Source organism: Amblyomma mixtum, chromosome 10 (genome assembly GCF_055824585.1).
Source record: "Amblyomma mixtum isolate Tamu chromosome 10, ASM5582458v1, whole genome shotgun sequence".
Taxonomy (NCBI): domain Eukaryota; kingdom Metazoa; phylum Arthropoda; class Arachnida; order Ixodida; family Ixodidae; genus Amblyomma; species Amblyomma mixtum.
This window is the reverse complement of record NC_143021.1, coordinates 49,283,225-49,307,543: the sequence shown is the minus strand read 5'-3', so window position 1 is coordinate 49,307,543 and position 24,319 is coordinate 49,283,225. Positions and strand designations below refer to the sequence as shown.

The window sequence follows — 24,319 nt, the reverse complement described above, 5'->3', positions numbered from 1 at the left end:
GAAGACGCACAATATTCTCGGCTGCAGGGCAGCTCGGAGCAGAGCGGCAGCAGCCTGCGAGAGCCAGTGCGCCAGGAGGCCAAGGAAGACGTCGCCATCAAGGAGGAGGCGTCGCAGGAGACACAGGTCCGTTGCCGCCTGCAGAGAACAGTTTTTGCTGCCAACGTCTTCCGGGCTTCAAGTAAAAGATCTGCTCTTTCTTTAAGTTGGCGTATCGGAAAGAAAAGAAGATCCACCCGCTAAACGCTGCGCCGAACTGCCGCAGAAATTCAATCCCATCGATTGCGCTTACATAAGCAAATTACGGGCAATGTAAACGCCCAAAAGACTTTCTGTTACATGACATTGCAAGACTTAAGCGTGCTCTTACTTATCCTTAAAATTTGTAATTTAGGACAGAGACGTAAACTTCCCTCACACAGAAAAAATTTTGTAATAAAAACAGCGCAAGGACACAGGACGAGAACGGAGAGTAGACACACACGGCGCTGAACTTGCAACTAAGTTTATTGGAAAAACACGCTGCTTTTCAAGGCAGGGCGTCAAGAAAGCGCGCGCATGCGCTTTGTCAAAGATACACTTATCGGGTAATAAAAATGTCTCCTAAAGGCACGTGTGATTATCGGTGCTAACCACTGTTTAGCAACTTCATTTCCTTAGAGGACAATGCTACTGAAGGCTGGCTGACACATCTGTTTCCTTTCCTCAAGATATGAAATGCCTCTGCTACTTCCCTCGTGCTACGATCGTTATGTATGAACAAGATTTCGGTGTCAACAAAAAACGGGGTGCACTTACACTCGAGACAATGCTTGGCCAAGTTTGTTGAACTCTTACCCAAAGAATTTTGGTGCTCCAAAAGCCGTACATTAATGCAGCGACCTGTCTGGCCAATATAAGTACGGCCACAGGACAGAGGAATCTGGTAGACCACAGCAACCTTACACGAGACGAACCTGTTTGCATGATTAATTTTACACCCTGTTTTCTTTCCCATTCCATCCCTCTTCCTTTGAACAGCTGCCCCCACTTTGCCTACCTTATTAGGTGCCGAGAACACAACGTTGACACCATACTTGGCCCCCACTTTCTTGAATCTGTGCGAAAGGGAATGTACGTACGGCATTACAGCTATATTCTTTGTTCTATCGTCCACACTGGCGCGCTGCTCAGAGTCACGTTCGGAGGTTTTCAATTTCTTCAGGATCTTTTCCGCACACGACACAAGAACTGAGTCTGGGAAACCGGCCTGTTTACAGCGGTGTACCTGGGCGCAGAGGCTAGTCTTCATTTTGTGAGAACAGGATTTCTTTAACGCCATACTCATGCACCCTGTTACTATCCCGTTTTTTACTAATTTCGAGTGGCAAGACCTATAGTTCAGCAGGGGCTTCTCACTCCGAGGGGAGTATTGCCAGCACACGTGGTCTTTTTCGAAGACCAGCAGTAAGTCCAAAAATTGTAATGTGTTATGCTGAGGAATTTCATGCGTAAATTTCAGTCCGGACCCTTTCCTTACAAAACAATCTAAAACACTTGACACGGTTTCTGCCTGAGGGGACTTCACAATCACAAGGTAATCATCAACATACCTAAAAATGCGTATAAAACCACCTGCCAATTCATTCGCCACTTCCTTGTCGACATGACTAAGGAAGATGCTGCTGAGCACCGGGGCTACATTAGATCCTATACACACGCCAGACTTTTGCAAGACTGTTTGGTTTTCCCAAGAGACATATGTATTCTTGAGATAGAAGGTGAGGAGTTCCAGAAAGGATGCCGTAGAAATTCCGCATCTATCTTGAAAAGCATGCTCGAAATTTTGATCTTCAATGGATTGCTGTACATATTGCAGGAGAGGCACATGCGGTAGAGAAAAGAACAGATCTTCCACATCTATACTAAAACCAGAACAGTCTCCAGGGTTGTCACTGAGTAGAAAGTTAACAATTTCCTCTGAGTTTGGAACCAGGAACGGGTCATTCACATGCAGTGTTGAAAGATGTCTGTTTAGGTACGTGGAAACCACCAACTGCCAAGAGCGATGCTCGGAAACTATTGCCCTGAACGGAATCTCCGGCTTATGTGTCTTGGCCGCGAAGAAGATTTCCAGAACCCCTAGCTCAGCATCTTTCACCTTCTTTGCTAGCCCTTCTAAATTAAGTTTAAGCAGCAGAGCCTCTGCCTTCTGTTTACAACGTGCTGGTTTTACCTTGGCGGTCCTGAAATTCTTCATCACTGTATGGCGGGCTTTCTCGGCATAAAGGTCTTCCGATAAGACAACAAAAAACCCTTCTTTGTCCGACTGCACCGCTCGAATCTGCCTATCACACAGATAGTTTACCAAGGAACTAAACCGGTTACTCTGTCCTTTAGTAGTCTCACAATGACCTACAACATCTACACACTCAGAAACACATTTTGAGCGGTCATCTATTGCTGCCCTAGACGATACACTGCGAGCAAAACCAAGTTTTTCAACAGTCTTCATACCAGTTTCCAAACAAAACTTTGGTCCTAGGCGTAGGGTCTTCTCTTGGCGAGGATCCACGGTGATGTCCCCAAGCACCAAAAGTTTGCCTTCAGCTTGCTGCCGCTTGGCTGCTCTTGGAAACGAAGAGCGCACAGTTTTCCACAGGAATTCCGTGAGCTGTTCTGTAGTCTTGCACCACTCGCGGAAGAGGCGTTGATTCCGGCGTACATCCTCGCAGCAGCACCTTGTCCAAAGCATGTCCTTGAAAAACCTCGCCTGCCTCCAATATTCGCTCTGGATAATCTTGCACATTCTCCTGGTATGGCCCACAGATGGTCTCAACATTCCACACATAGCTTGTAGATGTACACCGGAATCAACGCCTCTTCCGCGAGTGGTGCAAGACTACAGAACAGCTCACGGAATTCCTGTGGAAAACTGTGCGCTCTTCGTTTCCAAGAGCAGCCAAGCGGCAGCAAGCTGAAGGCAAACTTTTGGTGCTTGGGGACATCACCGTGGATCCTCGCCAAGAGAAGACCCTACGCCTAGGACCAAAGTTTTGTTTGGAAACTGGTATGAAGACTGTTGAAAAACTTGGTTTTGCTCGCAGTGTATCGTCTAGGGCAGCAATAGATGACCGCTCAAAATGTGTTTCTGAGTGTGTAGATGTTGTAGGTCATTGTGAGACTACTAAAGGACAGAGTAACCGGTTTAGTTCCTTGGTAAACTATCTGTGTGATAGGCAGATTCGAGCGGTGCAGTCGGACAAAGAAGGGTTTTTTGTTGTCTTATCGGAAGACCTTTATGCCGAGAAAGCCCGCCATACAGTGATGAAGAATTTCAGGACCGCCAAGGTAAAACCAGCACGTTGTAAACAGAAGGCAGAGGCTCTGCTGCTTAAACTTAATTTAGAAGGGCTAGCAAAGAAGGTGAAAGATGCTGAGCTAGGGGTTCTGGAAATCTTCTTCGCGGCCAAGACACATAAGCCGGAGATTCCGTTCAGGGCAATAGTTTCCGAGCATCGCTCTTGGCAGTTGGTGGTTTCCACGTACCTAAACAGACATCTTTCAACACTGCATGTGAATGACCCGTTCCTGGTTCCAAACTCAGAGGAAATTGTTAACTTTCTACTCAGTGACAACCCTGGAGACTGTTCTGGTTTTAGTATAGATGTGGAAGATCTGTTCTTTTCTCTACCGCATGTGCCTCTCCTGCAATATGTACAGCAATCCATTGAAGATCAAAATTTCGAGCATGCTTTTCAAGATAGATGCGGAATTTCTACGGCATCCTTTCTGGAACTCCTCACCTTCTATCTCAAGAATACATATGTCTCTTGGGAAAACCAAACAGTCTTGCAAAAGTCTGGCGTGTGTATAGGATCTAATGTAGCCCCGGTGCTCAGCAGCATCTTCCTTAGTCATGTCGACAAGGAAGTGGCGAATGAATTGGCAGGTGGTTTTATACGCATTTTTAGGTATGTTGATGATTACCTTGTGATTGTGAAGTCCCCTCAGGCAGAAACCGTGTCAAGTGTTTTAGATTGTTTTGTAAGGAAAGGGTCCGGACTGAAATTTACGCATGAAATTCCTCAGCATAACACATTACAATTTTTGGACTTACTGCTGGTCTTCGAAAAAGACCACGTGTGCTGGCAATACTCCCCTCGGAGTGAGAAGCCCCTGCTGAACTATAGGTCTTGCCACTCGAAATTAGTAAAAAACGGGATAGTAACAGGGTGCATGAGTATGGCGTTAAAGAAATCCTGTTCTCACAAAATGAAGACTAGCCTCTGCGCCCAGGTACACCGCTGTAAGCAGGCCAGTTTCCCAGACTCAGTTCTTGTGTCGTGTGCGGAAAAGATCCTGAAGAAATTGAAAACCTCCGAACGTGACTCTGAGCAGCGCGCCAGTGTGGACGATAGAACAAAGAATATAGCTGTAATGCCGTACGTACATTCCCTTTCGCACAGATTCAAGAAAGTGGGGGCCAAGTATGGTGTCAACGTTGTGTTCTCGGCACCTAATAAGGTAGGCAAAGTGGGGGCAGCTGTTCAAAGGAAGAGGGATGGAATGGGAAAGAAAACAGGGTGTAAAATTAATCATGCAAACAGGTTCGTCTCGTGTAAGGTTGCTGTGGTCTACCAGATTCCTCTGTCCTGTGGCCGTACTTATATTGGCCAGACAGGTCGCTGCATTAATGTACGGCTTTTGGAGCACCAAAATTCTTTGGGTAAGAGTTCAACAAACTTGGCCAAGCATTGTCTCGAGTGTAAGTGCACCCCGTTTTTTGTTGACACCGAAATCTTGTTCATACATAACGATCGTAGCACGAGGGAAGTAGCAGAGGCATTTCATATCTTGAGGAAAGGAAACAGATGTGTCAGCCAGCCTTCAGTAGCATTGTCCTCTAAGGAAATGAAGTTGCTAAACAGTGGTTAGCACCGATAATCACACGTGCCTTTAGGAGACATTTTTATTACCCGATAAGTGTATCTTTGACAAAGCGCATGCGCGCGCTTTCTTGACGCCCTGCCTTGAAAAGCAGCGTGTTTTTCCAATAAACTTAGTTGCAAGTTCAGCGCCGTGTGTGTCTACTCTCCGTTCTCGTCCTGTGTCCTTGCGCTGTTTTTATTACAAGATGCTTAACCAACTCGCCCAAACTGCCATTTTACTACAGAAAAAATTTGCTTTTGGACTGCTAGTCAAAGTGGCTCACAGCTTTAGCGCTTTCGCGCTTGGTACTACACCCTATATATCGTTTTTACCTACACGGATCACACGTCCCCATCATCCCGGTTCACTTACCGCGTACTTTGCTAGAACTGACACTTTTAAATTTTCCTTTTTCCCGCGTACCATCAGCGAGTGGAATTCTCTGACACGATAAATGTCAGCGCATAGTCATCCTGCATGCCCTTTTTAGTTTTTCTTTTTTACTTGTTGCCCGTGTATCTGTAATATCTAATATGTATTTGTTCTGCTTGGATCTGTATCATGATCTGCAGTATGAAATAAATAATAAATAAATAAAAATAACGAAGTTTAACATGGAGGGAATCGAGAATGTTCTAAACAACGGAGGTGACCTAAAAGCAGTGAAGAAGAAACTAGGAGAAGGTAAAAACCAGATGTTGTTGGGGCGCCCAAGTTTCGGATCCCACCGCTGGCAAGCAGTTGTCGTGGCGCATAGGCTAACTGGAACCCAGGCTTTGTTTGGTAGCGTGCTGAGTCTTCGGGCTCAGGGAAGACTGAAGCTTCGAAATATGGGAAAATGAAAACAAGCGGGGTTAATAATAATAATAATAATAATGCTTTATTTCCACCAAATCAAATACAATTTGATGGAGGAGGGGAGAAAAAAAGCGGCTATCCGCTTGACGGAGTTCTCCTCTCCTGTTCAGACGGCAGTGACAGAAAACGAGGAACTAAATTGAACATCAAGTCATCAAGTCATTAAGAACATAAAACGAAGAACTAATGGCACTTTTTAAGAAACTTATTTACATATACTGAAGATTAGAAGAACAAAGAATCAAAAATTAAAAAGTTCATTGCGTCGAGCAACTGGATGAGCCTTTTCGACAGGGCCCAGAGCGTCTTTTCGCACTTTGCGCCGTCCTTAAATCGCCTTCGGTTCCGCCCCTCCATGAGGCGGAGGCCAATCCAACACGAGACACATTTCCCAAGATGGGCACCAGTCAAATCTGCACAGCACTGTAGCACGCGGAGTCACACGTTGCAGCGTCAATCCGTGGGAACGGGAGATAAGAAATTGCAAGTCTGCTGCGAATTCCTGCAGTGCAGCAACAAGGGTGCAAGCGGCTCCTGTCACCGAAAACACATGTGGTCCTTGCGACGCTGCAGGCCCCAAATGCTGCGACGAGCTGTCTACTGTGTGGCCGGCTCCTCACGGAAACGGGTAATCCCTTGATGGCTCCGTTCCTTTATTTCCCCGAACCGGTGCCCTTGGCTCCTTCCGGCTTCGGACACTGCCCCCCCCCCCTCCCCCTGGCGTCCTTCCCTGGGAAGATCATCCCCACTCAATGAAGCCTGAGAAAATACTGCAGGCACTTTCTCAGCGTGGTATCTTTCTTTGGGGTCGTCTTCTCATCAAACGTGGCTGATACCTGAATCATGACAATTTATGTGCTAAGACACTAAGAGAGCAATGTCATTAGCAATATAGATTAAGATAGTTAAAGTAGCCGAATAGTTCTACAAAAACCTATACAGTCGCCAATGTAATCAGAACGTTACTGAGAGAGGCAGCAGAGCACAGCAATGGGACATCCAGCCAGTAAGGAAGGAGGAAGTAAAGGTTAGAAGCAATGCAAAGAGGGAAAGCAGCTGGTGAGGATCAGATAACAGCAGATTTTCTGAAGGACGGAGGAGAGATCGTGCTAGAAAAACTAGCCACCCGATCTACGCAATGCCTTGTGACCTCGAGAGTACCAGGAGCTTGGAAGAACCCTAATATTATCTTAATTCATATGAAAGGAGACGTGAAGGACTTGAAGAAATACAGACTGATCAGCTTACTGTCCGTTGCCAACAAGGTATTTACTAAGGCAATCGCTAATCGAGCCAGGACAGCCTTAGACTTTAATCAACCAAATGATCAGGGAGGCTTTCGTAAAGTATTCTCGACAATAGACCGTATTCAAGCTATCAATCAGGCGATAAATGCACAGAATATAACCAACCTCTATATAGCCTTCACTGATTACGAGGAAGCATTTCACTCAATGCAAACCTCAGCTATCATGCAGGCAACGGGGAATCAGGATGTAGAAGAGTGCTGTGTGAAAATATTGGAGGATATTTATAACGTTTGGACAGCTACCGTAGTCCTCTATAAAGTCAGCAATAAGATTCCAATACGGAAAGGTGTCAGGCAGGGAGACACGATCTCGCCAATGCGACTCAGTGCTTGTTTGCAAGAGGTATTCCAGGCCGGAAATGGGAGCAGTATGGGAAAACAGTTTGTAGCGTGCCACCGTGGTCCAGCAGCCGAAGACGACGACTGTCCCAGTACGCATGCCAAGCACGCGCAGACTGGGTTTTCATGGCTGATTAACTGCAAGGCCGGCGCAGCACTGGTCCGTCCCAGCCTGGCTGAGCGCGTCTAGCCGAATATATTTGTGGAGACCCGACGATGACTGGTGCCCACAATTCGTCTCCACAAATTTGGTGACTCAGGACTTCGCGTCTTCGTTCTCTGCTCCTGCCCTGCGCTTTGCATCAGCCGCTTCGCTAGGCCTACCACTGCCCGGAGCTCGAGACCCCGCCTACCTTCCATCGTGTAAGCCCTGTCCATGGACCCCTCCACTCCTGTGCCGTCTCCGTCGCCACGCACGCTGCCACTTCATGAGTCCGCGGTCTCCGCCCTCAAGCTCCCCGACTTCTGGTCATTGGACTTGGAACTTTGGTTGCTCACCATCGAGGTCTTGTTCCGCCGGCACCGCATCACGTCACAGGTGACCATGTTCGACCATGTCATTAGTGCGCTCACGCCTGCTACTGCTGCGGTTGTTCGCGACGTCCTGCGCTCTCCGCCTGCCGATCGCCCATACGATCATCTCAAAGCGATGCTCATCCAGAGAACTACTGAAACGGGGCCGCGTCGCCTGCAGCAGCTCCTTACATCAGAAGAGCTCGGAGATCGCACACCTACCGAGCTGTTGCGTCGCATGACCGCCCTGGCTGGAGACTTGGCTAATTCCCACGACAGCGCGCTCCTGCGGGAACTCTTCCTGCAGCGCCTGCTTCCGCAGGTGCGCATGATCCTGAGCGCGTCTTCGTCTCAGACCCTGGAATCCCTCGCTACGCTGGCGGATAAGATCATGGACGTCGGCTTTCCCTCCGTTGCAACACTTCATCGCCCTCCTGCCCCTCAGCTATCGAGCCCAGCTCCTGACGATTGCTATACCCGTCTCACTACTACTCTAGAGGAGCTAGCCCGGCAGGTGGCGCAGCTTACAGCTGAAGTTGCAGCCCTTCGTGCTCGCCGGCCGTGTTCGTCGTCTCCTCCCCGCCGTTGCAGCCCCAGTTTTTCTGGCCATCGTTCTCCGCCCTCGGCGACCCTTTGCTTGTTCTACCGCCGTTACGGCTATCGCACACGCCACTGCCGCCAGCCCTGCCCCTTCGCGAGAAATGGTCCAGCCGAACACTGAAGGCGACCGGTGTTCTCGGCCCGCGATCCAGTCGCCTTTTCCACGTCACTGACCGTGTAACCAAAGTCCGCTACCTCATCGACACTGGTGCCGAGATCTGTGTTCTTCCGCCTACGTTGGCTGAGCGGCGCCGTCCTTTAGACTCTCCTCCTCTGACCGCAGTCAACGGATCCACCATACGGACATACGGCCAGAAGTCGGTAACGCTTGACCTCGGACTCCGCCGTACCTTTCGCTGGGTATTTGTTATCGCGGACGTGCGCACGCCAATCATCGGCGCCGACTTCCTATGGCACTACAGGCTCCTAGTTGACATGCGCAAAACAGAATACTGGACTCAGAAACAAGCCTAGTCGTCCAAGGCGTCTCTTGCCGCGCTCCACCACTCCGGCTCCTCCAGGCGCACAGCACCGTTTCCGACCCTTGGTCCAGCATCCTTGCTGAGTTTCCCGATGTCTTCCGACCGCCGTCCCTCCAAGCGCCAGTCGCACACAACGTGACTCATCATACATGGTCTGTTCTGAAAGTAGTAGGACTCATTTTTTAAAACAAAATATATTGAAGAGAATAGTACAAACGATTACAATTTTTCAAGGTGGCACACTTCCGCACCTACACGCTGCTGCCAATGAGTTTTACAGTTTTCGTACGCCTCCAGGAACGCCTCGACCGGAATGCTGTATAGCTCCCTCGTCACGGCCTGTTGAACCACCTCTACCGATCCGTGATGTTTCCCCTCGAGCGTCGATTTTATTCTCGGGAATAGAAAAATGCCTGGCGGGGCCAAGTCGAGGCTGTAGGGGTGCTGAGGCAGCGTTGCCGCCTTTTACTGGGCAAAAAATCGGGGTCCTCCTTCACATGATGAAGAAGTTCCTACCGGTTGGCCTTTTCCTCCTCTGACAACACTCCCAGCACCAACTTCGCGCACGCTTTCCTCATGGATAAGTTTTCTGTCACGATCTCAAAAACTTGGGTTCGAGGAATGCTCAAGTCATCAGCAATCATTCTGATACTCATCCGACGATCATTGTTAAGTAAATGTTGCCCTCGCTACATATTTTCGTTGGTCTTGCTGGTCGAAGGGCGTCTGGAGCGGCCGTCTTCCTCCACTCTTTCCTTACCTTCTCGGAAAAGCTTGTGCCACTCAAAAAACACCTGTTCTACCCATGGAAGCGTCACCGTAGGTCTCCTTAATCATGTTGTGAGTCTCTTTGCCCATTTTATCAAGATTTACTCAAAATTTGATCGCATATCGCTGATCTAGTAAATGATCGATGATTCTGCGTGACGAGACGTTTCGACAGGGGTTCACAGTACAAGCGACCTCCTCTCTTCAACGGCCGAGAGCCGTCTGCCGCTTTTCCCCAGCATTCCCAATATCCCCTTTCAACGATCCTGCACACGCAGACCACCTCTCGTCCGCCCGTTCGCCCAGGAAAAAACCAGTCCTACTACTTTCAGAACAGACCCTGTATTGTGACGACTGGGCCTCCCGTGTTTGCTCGCGCTCGTCGCCTCGCACCGGATCGCCTCGCTGTCGCCAAACAAGAATTTGAGCATATGCTAGAGCTTGGCTTCATCTGCCCCTCCTCCAGTCCTTGGGCGTCGCCTCTCCACATGGTGCCCAAAAAGACCGGCGACTGGCGGCCGTGCGGCGATTACCGGGCCCTCAACAAGGCCATAGTCCCTGACCGCTACCCGATTCCCCACATCCAAGATTTTACATCGGCTCTACATGGCTGCACAATCTTCAGCAAAGTCGAGCTTGTGAAGGCATATCATCAGATTCCTGTGGAACCGTCGGATATCCCGAAGACCGCCATTATTACACCTTTTGGCATGTTTGAATATCTGAGGATGCCTTTCGGTCTTCGCAACGCGGCCCAGACTTTTCAGCGTTTCGTTGACCAAGTCCTATGCGGCTTGACGTGCTGCTTTGCCTATCGTGACGACATTCTCGTCTTCAGCCCTACGGCAGAGGCCCACAAGCTCCACTTGCGTCAAGTGCTCTAAAGACTCAGCCGCTTTGGTATCGTGGTCAACGGACCGAAAAGCGAGTTCGGCGTCGCTGAGTTGGACTTTCTCGGTCATCGCGTCAACGCCCATGGCAGTCGCCCCTTGCCGGCCCGTGTCACCGCCATCACTCAGTTTCCCCGGCCCACCACCACCCGACAACTGCGCGAATTTCTCGGCCTCGCCAACTATTATCGGCGCTTCATTCCTCGCTGCGCTGCAATACTGCAGCCTCTCCACAACCTTCTCTCGGGCCACAGCAAGCCGACCGCTCTTGTTGCTTGGACCGCTGCCGCTGACCGCGCATTCGGCGGCATCAAAGCAGCCATTGCCGGAGCGACGCTGCTGGTTCATCCTAAATGTGACGCGCCCACGTCCGTCATGGTTGACGCATCGGACACTGCTGTCGGCGCGGTATTGCAACAGTTCGTCGCTGGTGTTTGGCAGCCAATTGCCTTCTTTTCCAAGGAGCTTGCGCCCCCTGAACGCCGCTACAGCACCTTCGGCCAAGAGCTGCTAGCAATATATCAAATCAAATCAAATCAATTTATTTAGCATTTCTTTCAATACAGAGATAAATGCAAGGATAAGAACAAAAAGCTGCTTCTCGAGCAGCTTGATAACGGTTCTTACCCCTTGTTTTCTCTTGGCAACGGATAACAGCAGAAATAATACAAAACTGCGATTAAAATTGTACGAAGATAAGAGCATCCAGTATACATAGAAACTGTAAACACAAAATATACAGTAAACACAAAATACATAATATACATAGTAATTCCAAACAAAAATGCTGCATATTAGTAAAAAGTAATAATACCGGTTCAATGTAACTGATAGACATGGATTCAATAAGACGAATACTAATACTTAATCACCAATATTTTGCACACTGAAGAACATCTAACGGCGAAATTTATATATGGCTATACAGGACTAAAAACATTTCCTGCTACATTTGCAGGCATAGAAGCACAGACCACAGTTTTACCACAGACAGTGTAATGCAGCCACCATTAAAAATACGTGCACAAAAGGCTGCAATAATAAAACAAGATTTCAAAACATTGACGTTACCTCCCTAAATTTTCAGTGAACAAACACTTAAGGTGTTGTTTCGATAGTGTGTGGATGTCCGTGTTTGAATTATGATAGTTGTTAAGTAAAGTAGGCATAATGTATTGTAGTCTGTTGTGACCATGATTCGTGCGGGAAAACGGCACCAACCATACTTCTCTTGTTCTTATATTGTACGGCACCTCGGGTGGTTTTGTTAAATTGCATAATCGTAGAAAACGCACCCGATTAAATTTCAGGGAATATTTGTATTTTAATAGGGCATTCAGCTCGTACATATGTGTCACAGGAACAACACCAAGTAAGGGGAACAGGTCACTTGTGTGAGCGTCGTATGGAACATCTGCTATGTGACGGAGAGCTCTTTTTTGTAAAAGAAGGAGTTTGTTGATGTTCGTTAGTGATGTAGTTCCCCATACAAGATTACAATAGTTTAGGTGAGGATTGAAAATAGCATTATAAAGTAGCAGCTTTATTTTGAGTGGAAGAACTTGTCTAAATCGGCAAAGTATCCCGCAAGCCCTGGCCAGACATTTAATCACACAGCCTACATGGATATCCCAGATCAAGTTCTCGTGAAAGGTGACACCGAGCGTTTTCACTTCCTTTGTTATTTCTATCTTCTCAGATCCTAAATAGAGATTAAGACTACGGTCAACAAATTTTTGTGATGGCGAGAAAATTACAGCCTTTGTTTTTTTATTGTTTATTGCTAAAGAATTAATTTTGCTCCATTCTGACAATTTATTCAGGGTAATATTTCCTAATTTCTCGAGTTCCGTCGTATCGTCACATTGAATGAAAAAGCTCGTGTCATCTGCATAAATTACCAAAGAGGCTTCTGGGGATACCCGTGTTATATCAATAATGTATATATTGAAGAGTACCGGTCCGAGGACACTGCCCTGTGGTACTCCGCATATTATGCTTCGTAATGTGGACTGCTCTTCTCCGATAGAAACGCATTGTTTTCTGTTTTCTAAATAAGATCTTAGGAGAGCAAGGACAATGCCACGAAAACCGTAGTGCTCTAATTTAGCGAAAAGAGTTTGATGATTAATTCTGTCGAAAGCCTTTGAAAAGTCAACGTAAACACCTAATGTTATTTTTCTTTCTTCGAATCCTTTGATAATGAAATCTTTTTGGGTTAGAAGAGCCAGTTCCGTAGACATATTTTGGCGGAACCCAAACTGGCACTCCGACAAAACATTATGCTTATTACAAAATGACATAATCCTTTTACAGATGACTTTTTCAAATCCCTTTGAGATAACTGGCAGCACCGAAACTGGGCGGTAGTTCGAAAGCTCATTTTTGTTTCCAGATTTGTACAGGACAGTCACTTTAGCCCTGTGCATGTTCTCTGGAAAGACACCGGTGGCTAGACACACATTGAAAATATGGGCAATAACGTCTACCAGGAGGTCGACAACAAACTTAATAGGCCTGATTTCCAGCCCGTCTATATCCCGTGCTTTGCTGTTTTTGCAGGACATAAAAACTGAGTGAATTTCCTGTGGTGTAATAGGTTCAAAAAAAGCAGAGTTTGCATTAGGTGCACCTAAAAAGAGTTTTGCATTTTCATTATAGTTGCGCCGCCGCGGTGGCTCAGTGGCTATGGTGCTCGGCTGCTGGCCCGAAAGACGCGGGTTCGATCCGGCCGTGGCGGCTGAATTTCTTTGGAGGAGAAATTCGAGGCCCGTGTACTGTGCGATGTCAGTGCACGTTAAAGAACCCCAGGTGGTCGAAATTTCCGGAGCCCTCCACTACGGCGTCTCTCATAGCCTTAGTCGCTTTGGGACGTTAAACCCCATAAACCAACCATCATTATAGTTGCTATTTGCAAGAGTTGTGAAGTATTCGTTAAAATGAGATGCCAATTGCGTGCCAGTTAATTGCTGATCGTTGATTGTGATTTTCAGACTATCTTTCTGTTTTGTACCTGGTTTCAATAAATGATTTATTTCACGCCATATGAGGTCACTGTGGCCAGATGCCTCATTAAAAACATGTTCGTAGTAATCTTTCTTAGATTTCCGCAAGAACTTCGTCACTTTATTTCTGTATTTTTTAAAAGCAGAAAAGTCTGCAGGATTTCGAGTTTTCACGAAATGAAAGTACATTTCATCTTTTTCGCGTATCATTTCGAGGCACTCATCTGTGAGCCATGGCTTGCGAATTTTTTTTGAACTCTTTACTCTTTTCACCTGAAAACAACTATCGTAAACATTCTTAAGGACAGTCATAAACGTGTCATATGCTAGATTTCCATCTGTGCATTCATATACAGAGGTCCAGTTTGTGCATTCCACCCGACTTCGAAAAAGATTGAGAGTTTTCAGGTTAATATTTCGTAAGAGCGAAACAAAACTGCGCGAAGACGACGGGACAAAAGAAAGGCACGAATACACACATACAAAGCGCAGACTTCCAACTGACTTTATTTTGTAAAAGCAGGGTGTTTATAAAGGCAATCACAGCGAAAAAGGAGACAAGCAGAAGCAACGTGTGAACGGCAATGACAGGGTAAACAAGACCACGTGTGAATTACGACGCATGAAAAGTTCGGATGTGTCCATCTAAGAACTTGATTTCCTGACATGAAAGAGATAAAGAAGGGGCGCTAACACACTTATCACCCCTTTTAGAAATGAAATAGGCCTCGATGACTTCTCTTTCGGTTTTTGTTTTGGCCTTTGAAAGGAACTTTGTTTTTTCCAGGTAAGGAGAACAGTTTGTAGTGTCGCAGCTCTTACAGTGCAAGGGTAGATTGCTGCCGGTGCCACTGCTAAGGGATCGCCTGTGCTCTAAAGCGCGTTCATTAAAACAACGGCCAGTCTGGCCTATGTAGGAACGACCGCCAGACTGGCCGTTGTTTTAATGAACGCGCTTTAGAGCACAGGCGATCCCTTAGCAGTGGCACCGGCAGCAATCTACCCTTGCACTGTAAGAGCTGCGACACTACAAACTGTTCTCCTTACCTGGAAAAAACAAAGTTCCTTTCAAAGGCCAAAACAAAAACCGAAAGTGAAGTCATCGAGGCCTATTTCATTTCTAAAAGGGGTGATAAGTGTGTTAGCGCCCCTTCTTTATCTCTTTCATGTCAGGAAATCAAGTTCTTAGATGGACACATCCGAACTTTTCATGCGTCGTAATTCACACGTGGTCTTGTTTACCCTGTCATTGCCGTTCACACGTTGCTTCTGCTTGTCTCCTTTTTTGCTGTGATTGCCTTTATAAATACCCTGCTTTTACAAAATAAAGTCAGTTGGAAGTCTGCGCTTTGTATGTGTGTATTCGTGCCTTTCTTTTGTCCCGGCGTTTTCGCGCAGTTTTGTTTCGCTCTTACCATGAACCGACTAGCCCAACATCATGTCTTACTAATATTTCGTGTAAGAAAAGACATTGGGGGATTGGCACAGTTTTTCAAAACACCATTTTGTTTGCAGATCAGATAAATTGGCAAATGATCACTTAGCTGTGCAGCAACGACACCTGATTTGGCGCACTCCGTTGTTTTGTTTGTGATAAGCAAGTCAAGAAGACTTTCAGAACAGGAGGTGATGCGTGTGGGTTCTGTTATGACGTTACTGCAGTGAAAGGAATCTAGAAGTGTTTGAAACTCATGGGAGCTGGAAGTATCTTCAAGAAAATTTATGTTACAGTCGCCACCAATAATGAGATTAAATTGATTGGAACATGTAAAGCTTAATAACTTATCTAGAAACGTGAAAAAGAGGTCAGGTTTACCGTCCGGTGGGCGGTATATAACGAAAAAAACCGTGTTTTGGCTTTGTAGTGTTAACACTTCATAATCAGCTGTCATAGCAGAGAATTCGGAGAGCATATTGCAAGTAAGGCGTTTGGAGACAAGTTGCAGTACGCCGCCACCTCGGCGTCGGCATCTGTTTAAGTAGAAGCTGTTGAAGCCATCCATGCTAAGTACGTCTTCTTGTGAAGTGTACCAGGTTTCTGTTACCATGATGACATCAAATTTGAAACTAAAGCTGTCAAAGAAAGCTGTCAGTTCGTCTTTCTTATTTTTTGCAGACTGCGCATTGCAGTGCAAAAAACTAAGATAGCCATTTTTGTTTGGGAGTGTGACATCGCGTGTTGCGGTCATCGCGAAAATCGGTAAGATAAGCTAGCACATTTGAGGGTGGCACTTCAAGATATCTTTGCTAAGTCAGCTTCGCATGTGATTGGGACGAGAGTGGAAGTTTCTGTTTTCCGCGCAAAAATCTTTCCGCCCTTCGACCAGGCAAATTTCCAGCCCATTTCCTTTTTCTTTCTGATAGTTTCTCCGAGCAGTTTTTTCAGTTGCGGGCACAGGTGCTCATTTACAAACACTGATTGGGTGGGGGAAAATCCCAAGTCTTCAGTCGTGAACCTCGTCTTTTTTGCCTTCTCGACAACCGCCTCCCGTTTTGCTCTGCGGTTGAAAGCCACAACAATGTTTTGGCCCTCAAATGGATTCCATGCACGCACGCGATGGCATGCCTCAACATCCTCCTGCGTTATTGGCTCACCAAGAGTGTCGCCAACTTTGCCAATTATATCAATCAAGTTTTCATTTTTGTTTAGTGGTATTCCCTTGATTTCTATATTTCTGTTTCTTGAATACTGGTCTTGGGCAGTGATCTTCAAAGCATTTTCTTGCACTTGTTTTTTCAGAGCTTCAATTTCTTGCATCAGTAACTTGTTAGACGCTTGTAGCTCAGAGTTTTCCCTCTTCACATCACTACACTCGGTCTTGAGGGTTTCAAACTCGTCGTTTATAAATTCCAGGCTACCTTTCAGCTCCTTAATTTCTTTCCGAAGTTCGCGCTTGAAACTTTCTATCTCGGTCCCCATACCCAAAATCGGAAACTGATTGCAAAAAGGTATTTAAAAAAAGCAAATGAAAGCAGCACCATACAACATAAAGATCAGTAGGCAGCAGTAGGCAGTGGTGGCAGAAGTAAAAACAAAAAAGAAAAAATGATACAAATCAGGTCCAACCTGTGAAATAGGTAGCCGTTAGGTTCCGCTCAGGCCACTGCCTCCGCTGCCAAATGAAGGTGATGACGGTCGGCGCTGTCTTAAATCCAGTTCAGGCTGCAGTGAAAGGTCACGTGGTCCGGGGTCGAGATAGCCAGGGCGTGGTATCTCGATGTGGTTGATAGGCAAGCAGGGGCACTTCCCGGGACAGAAGACGGCACGCAGCACTGGTGTACGTTGAACGCCTGTGAAATAGGTAGCCGTTAGGTTTCGCTCAGGCCACTGCCTCCGCTGCTCCGCTCAGCCGTGAAGCACTTCCGACATTTTCTCGAGGGACGCAGATTTCATATCCTCACTGACCACAAACCTCTCACGTCCGCGCTAGCATCCAGCAGTACCTCCTACGCTCCTCGCGAAATCAGGCAGCTCGCCTACATTTCCGAATTTACCTGCGACATTCGTCACGTCAGCGGCAAGTCCAACATTGTTGCCCACGCTCTTTCTCGTGCTGAAGTCAATGCGACGGACAATGGACGGCCAGTCATCGACTTCACGGCTATGGCTGCTGCTCAACGAGCCGATGCCGAGTTCCAACGGTTTCGCACGCGCGACACCTCTCTGGTGTTGGAGGACGTCTTGCTCCCTGACTGCGCCGTTCCCCTAGTTTGTGATACATCAACCGGTCGCCCTCGCCCCTACGTGCCTCCATCATCCCGACGAACCGTCTTTGATGCCCTCCATTCTTTGACCCATGCTGGCATTCACGCAACACAGCACCTTGTCACGGCTCGCTATGTCTGGCCTCGCATCAACGTCGACGTTCGCCGCTGGTCGCGCGCGTGCCTGAGCTGTCAGAAAAGCAAAGTGCATCGACACACTGTGATGCCGCTTGACACGTTCCCGTCCCCGGACGCCCACTTCAGCCATCTGCACGTCGACATTGTCGGTCCCCTTCCTCCCTGCGGGAACCACCTATACCTGTTAACCTGCATTGACAGGTTCACGAGATGGCCTGAAGCGATGCCCCTTCTGGACATAACGGCGCAGTCGATCGCAAGAGCACTCATCACACTGTGGATAAGCCGCTACGGTGTCCCTTGCACCATTACGACTGATCGTGGTCGTCAGTTTGACTCCACCTTATTTACTAACCTATCTCGGCTCCTCGGCGTCAATCACATCAAGACGACCTCTTACCACCCGATTTCCAACGGTGTCATTGAGAGTTTTCACCTGCAGCTGAAAGCTTCACTTATGGCGTCCGCTTTTTCTTCGTCATGGATTGAGCGCCTACCCTTCGTCTTGCTTGGTCTCCGCACTGCACTCCGCAGTGACTCTTCTACCTGTGCAGCAGAGCTAACGTTTGGCACTACTCTCCGTGTCCCTGGCGAATTCTTCGAGCCCTCAACACCCACGCCTGCTGACGTCTCAGATTACTTAATCTGAACGAACAAACGTAGCGTTTAAAACAGGATACAGAAAGATGAGGACAGGACGGGGCTACAACTTACAACTCAATGAAATCGATAAACGAAAGACACATCCCTTCTCGAGCAAAGACACGCATGCGCAAACTTGAAAGAATGACAAAACTGTGATAAACTAGAAAAAACCGGTAAAAAAAAAGAAAAAGAGATGAAAAGGCGTCGAATAGCCACCGGTCTTTAAACTGTTTACAAACATTAAGTGCGTCTTAGAAAGTCTCTTTCTTTTTCCATTCGATAAATAGATGGTGTGCTAATGCACGTGTCATTACCCCGTTGTGATATTTCATGAGCTTCCAGGATTTCCCTCGCCAATTGATCTTTACCTCTTCCTTCGTGCGGTTCAAAGAGGGAAAGCAACCTGGGCAGCTCTTGCAATGCTTTGGCAAGTGCTCATCAGTCTGCTGACGAAGCGAAGATGCGTGTTCACTCAGCCTCACGTTTAGGCATCTGCCCGTCTGCCCGATGTACACACTTTCGCAGCGTAGAGGGATCTGATAAACAATATCTGTGGCGCATGAGACGTGTGGCTTCTTGTGTATTGTGCTACACCCTGAATTCTTGGCGCTGTCATGATCTGCCAGAGCGCAAAGCTTTGCAAGCTTGAGGGGAGCTGAAAATACTACATCAATACCAAATTTTGCTGCCACTCTGTTCAAGTTGTGCGAGAGCCTGTGTACATTGGGCATAACTTCAAACTTCCTTTTCTGTTGTCCGGGTACATTTATCTTAGATAACTGTGTGCGTTCTCTTGCTTTGTGCAACTTTTTCTTTAGAGTTTCTGCGACAGCCGCAAGAACATCGCCAGGAAAGCCTGCTTCTTTATGTCTTCGAACCTGGTTGTCAAAACTACTACCAACTTTGTGCGGACATGACTTGAGGAGCGCCGACCTGAGACAAGTGGCTGCTATGCCTCGCTTAATGAGCTTCGAATGAGAAGAGTCGTAAGGTAGAAGCGCTTTCTTGGACCGTGGCTTGTAAGCCCAGCAAAAATGACCAACAGAATTAAAATACAGGTGAATATCTAAAAACTGAATGGAATCGTGAGCCGGAAGTTCTATGGAAAAATTCAGTGACTTCATGATACCTTTGAATCGGGTTAAAATCGAGTCTGCAACTACACTCAAGTCATCTCTAGACGAAAGGTTGAGAAGAACAAGGAAATCATCTACATAACTAAAGACACGTACAACGCGCTCATCGTTCAACTGAGACTGAAGCAAACGTCCAAACTTGGCAAGAAAAATTTCACATAGCACAGGGGCGACACTTGAGCCAATGCATATCCCACGTTTCTGGACATAGAAATGTTCTTTGTAGCTTATGATTGTAGAATTGAGGTACAGGGCCAAGAGTTCCAGAAATGATTCAATACTAACACCACATGAATTCTGAAAAGACACCTCACCCGCCTCTTCAATACACTCTCTCACAGCAATGAACGGTTCACCGTGCGGCACCGAGTAAGAAAGTTCCTCTATATCCACTGAAAATGCAGAGTTTGCACCGCACACGTCACTCCGTAGAATGTCAACTAAGACAGCTGAGGAGGCGACTTTTAAAGAGTCCACAGTACAAAGGCTGTTCAGGTGACGCTGGAGGAACCTGCCTAGACGCGCCTGCCAGCTGTGTCGCTCTGTGATAATGGCTCTGAAGGGACATTCGGGCTTGTGGGTTTTTGCGTTGAAGAAAACTTTCAGTGCATCTCCTTTGCAGTTGCTCACCTCCTTCCCCAGCCTGTCCAGCTTGCACTTTTTTAGCAACTGCAACGCCCTACTCTTAGCCTTAGCTGGCTTAAGAAGCGAGCGCTTAAAGTTCTTCTCAATTGCTTTTGTAGCCTTTGCATCATACATCTCCCGAGGAAGAACGACAAAGCCTCCATCCTTATCGGCTTGCATCAGAGACAACTTTGAATCACGAAAGTGCCCAACGACTTTTTTCACCTTTGAGTGTCTTCTTGTTCTTGTTTGAGACACACAGTTATCTAAGATAAATGTACCCGGACAACAGAAAAGGAAGTTTGAAGTTATGCCCTATGTACACAGGCTCTCGCACAACTTGAACAGAGTGGCAGCAAAATTTGGTACTGATGTAGTATTTTCAGCTCCCCTCAAGCTTGCAAAGCTTTGCGCTCTGGCAGATCATGACAGCGCCAAGAATTCAGGGTGTAGCACAATACACAAGAAGCCACACGTCTCATGCGCCACAGATATTGTTTATCAGATCCCTCTACGCTGCGAAAGTGTGTACATCGGGCAGACGGGCAGATGCCTAAACGTGAGGCTGAGTGAACACGCATCTTCGCTTCGTCAGCAAACTGATGAGCACTTGCCAAAGCATTGCAAGAGCTGCCCAGGTTGCTTTCCCTCTTTGAACCGCACGAAGGAAGAGGTAAAGATCAATTGGCGAGGGAAATCCTGGAAGCTCATGAAATATCACAACGGGGTAATGACACGTGCATTAGCACACCATCTATTTATCTAATGGAAAAAGAAAGAGACTTTCTAAGACGCACTTAATGTTTGTAAACAGTTTCATGACCGGTGGCTATTCCACGCCTTTTCATCTCTTTTTCTTTTTTTTACCGGTTTTTTTCTAGTTTATCACAGTTTTGTCATTCTTTCAAGTTTGCGCATGCGTGTCTTTGCTCGAGAAGGGGTGTGTCTTTCGTTTATCGATTTCATTCAGTTATAAGATGTAGCCCCGTCCTGTCCTCATCTTTCTGTGTCCTGTTTTAAACGCTACGTTTGTTCGTTCAGATTATGTATGGCCAACTGGCCCCACAGTGTAATCTGTTAGTCTCAGATTACGCCTACCGCCTACGTAGCGCTATGAGCACTGTCGTTCCACCACGTCAACGCCAGTATTCCCGTCGTGTCCACGTCCCCTCCGACCTTCAGCGGTGCACTCACGTCTTTGTTCGCCACGACGCCGTACGCCCGCCCTTACTGCCACCATACGATGGTCCGTACCAAGTGCTCCGGCGTGCTCCTAAGCACTTTCTCCTGCTCATCAACGGCCGGCAGGACACAATCTCAGTTGACCGCCTTAAACCTGCTCATCTTGACATCGACGGCATCGCTAACTGTGCCGCTGCATTCCCTCCCGACCGTGTCGGTCCTCATCGCGTCCGATTTGCGCCAAGCCTATCCGCTTTTCGCCATTCACGCTTCGCTCATGGCTTCAACGCTAGAGGGGGCGCCCTGTAGCGTGCCACCGTGGTCCAGCAGCCGAAGACGACAACTGTCCCAGTACGCCTGCCAAGCACGCGCAGACTGGATTTTCATGGCTGCTTAACTGCAAGGCCGGCGCAGCGCTGTTCTGTCCCAGCCTGGCTGAGCGCGTCTAGCCGAATATATTTGTGGAGACCCGACGATGACTGGTGCCCACGATTCGTCTCCACAAGTTAATAATGAATACCTAAGTAATGTGCGGTTCGCTGACTACATTGCCTTTCTAAGTCACTTAGGACATAAACTACAAAGCATGATCAAAGTGCTAGACAGACAGAGGAAAACAGTGGGTGTAAAAATTAATATGCAGGAAAACAAAGTAGCGTTCAACAGTCTAGCATGGGAACAGTAGTTCGCAATTTGTGGCGACGTGCTGGAAGTAGTAAGAGAATATGTCTACTTAGGGCAGGTAGTGACCGCTGATACGGATCATGAGAAGGAAATAGCTAGAAGAATAAGAGTGGGGTGAAGCGCATATGGCAGGTTCTCTCAGATCATTAATGGCAGTTCACCAATATCTCACTGCTACTCCACTATGTGGCAGAAACGTGGAGGCTAACAAAGAGTGTTCAGCTTAAGTTAAGGACAACGCAGCGAGCTATGGAAAGAAAAATGATAGGTGTAACGTTATGAGATCAAAAGCGAGCGGAATGAGTGAGAGAACAAACGCGGGTTAATGACATCCCATTCGAAATGAAGTAGAAGTGGACTTGGGCAGGGCGTGTAATGCGAAGGCAAGATAACCGCTGGTCATTAAGTGTAACGGAGTGGATTTCAAGGAAGGCAAGCGTAGAATGGGACGGCAGAAAGTTAGGTGGGCGGATGAGATTAAGAAGTTTGCGGCGATGCGGTGGCCGCAACTGGCAAATGACAGGGTTAACTCGAGAGACATGGAAGGCCTTTGCCCTGCAGTGGGCGTAGTCAGGCTGAAGAAGATGACGATGATGATGATGATTTCGGAAAATATTTATTGAATGAGACTGAATTCTTTATTTCTGGTGATATCAATGATCACTGCTTTAGCGTCCCAAGAAACACTTAAAATGCCAGAGAGTTCCCATTTTTTTAATTGCACTGATATGCCAACGCCTACCACCTGATCGACTGCAGCATCAAATAAACTCTCATCACTACCACTAAAAAACACCACAAACATGCAGCGTCTCTTATAGCCTGGCTTGTTTTCGACGTTAACACCCTTTGAAGCAACGCATATGCTGGAACCATTTTGTCCGACGCTGCCCACCTTCGTGTGTTCGTCTTCTTTCCATACCGGAGCTCTTATACCACAAATGATTTTGTCGTACTACAGACGAATAGACAACACCACTCTTGTGCCTTTCTAAGCGGCGGTCAGTGAAAAACATGGGAATATATTGAATGCCTCAAGGTAATTAAGAAAGCGTATGATGCCCTAATAGCTATATTGGGTTACGACAACTGTTTCCCACTAGTATGTAGGGTTGAACGTAGAGCCAAGAAAGCATGGATCGCAGAAGAGTTACTGCGCAGAATAAAGAAGAAATAAAACTGTAAGGGCAGTTTTTGAAGCCCAGGAAATTCCTAAAGCCGCAACCGTATAAAAAATTGCGCAACGACGAAAAAGCTTCCTGTCACGAAATTGGGCGCACATTCCAAAGACCGGCGCAGCACGGAAGCAATCTCGCCAGTGCGCGCCGTAGAGAATTTTGGAACAGCAGAGAGAAGAACCCCCTAACCTTGTGTGCGCTGCTGGCCCCTCCACTACTCCCAAAGGCGCGGTGCGAAAGGAGACATGTCCGCGCGCGCTGTCGAGAAGTTTGAAGTGAATGCTACCGGTTGTCGATGGTGATGGCGCAAGCTCTGAGTGATGCCCTCTCCACTCCGCGCGCCGGCGGCTGCGGGTTGGAACAAAGAATTCGAATTTTCTGGAAAGCCGGTCTCTACGCCTGAGCCCTGAGGGGCGCATCCCCGGTGGGAGAATGAGTGCAAATTCACAGTTCATAATATGCTTATGTGTGCACACATCTTGGAGCGAAGAAACGAATAGACGCGGTGTGCACCTTTAAATGAGAGACGCTGACCGCTGCCTGGCAGCCCGTGCAGCCGTTTAAGCTTCGGAGAAGCGCGCTAGCACGATGCCTCGTCAACCCCACTAGCACAGCCGCGGACTAGCGAGGCAGCGCGCGCCAGGCTGCTGACGGCTCCGTCGAGATCCTGTAGCCGCCAGACTGCCGCAGTGGCCGGTGGTCAAACGAGCACCCCCTTGTCACTCGGTAGCTGGCTTTTGCCTGAGCTTGGTACTGAGTCCTCCTTTGAGACCGAGATCGCTTGTCCCACGCTTGTCCCACCAAATCCATGGTGTCGTGTGATGACATTGATATACACCTAAAAAAAAAGACACAAATCCTAACTTTTAATGCATTTTGCCCGCTATTATTATCGACTGCACAAGTGCGTACGGTACAACAGCAAAACCGAACAAACAGAAGTTGCCAGTTCCACAGAAATTTGCAGTCAGATTTATTGCAAACATACCATGGCATTCCCATGGCATGTTTGGCATGGCATTCCCATGGCATTCCCACTTTAAGCACTATGGTATTCTATGTATTAATATTTTGTCCCTGTTCAAATCATTGTGTACATACAAAAAATCATTAAAACAAAAATAAGAACTCATGCTGGCCGATTTTGATCTTCATCAAGTCACACCAGTGTACAATACACGGTGTCACTTGCCCTGGTATCTGCCTTTCTGTCGCAACTCATTTGGTAAACAGTCCTTATCCTACAACACAGCACATTACCTTAATATGCTGGCACAAATTAACGTACGTATAAAGTAAATCTCACGCAGTCAGTTGCTTTCCGTCAAGTGCATTTCCGAATCAATCAATCA

The 24,319-nt window shown here is 47.3% G+C and overlaps 1 protein-coding gene across 1 annotated transcript in view; it reads left to right on the top strand.

The window, feature by feature from the left end:
- The window catches only part of LOC149325737 (testis-specific serine/threonine-protein kinase 3-like), a 203,828-nt gene that overhangs the window by 141,952 nt on the left and 37,557 nt on the right, over window positions 1-24,319 (top strand). Inside the window, exon 8 of the mRNA XM_089562739.1 lies at window positions 28-126. Within this exon, the coding sequence (XP_089418865.1) occupies window positions 28-126 (99 nt within the window). The remainder of the gene's footprint in view (window positions 1-27; window positions 127-24,319) is intronic.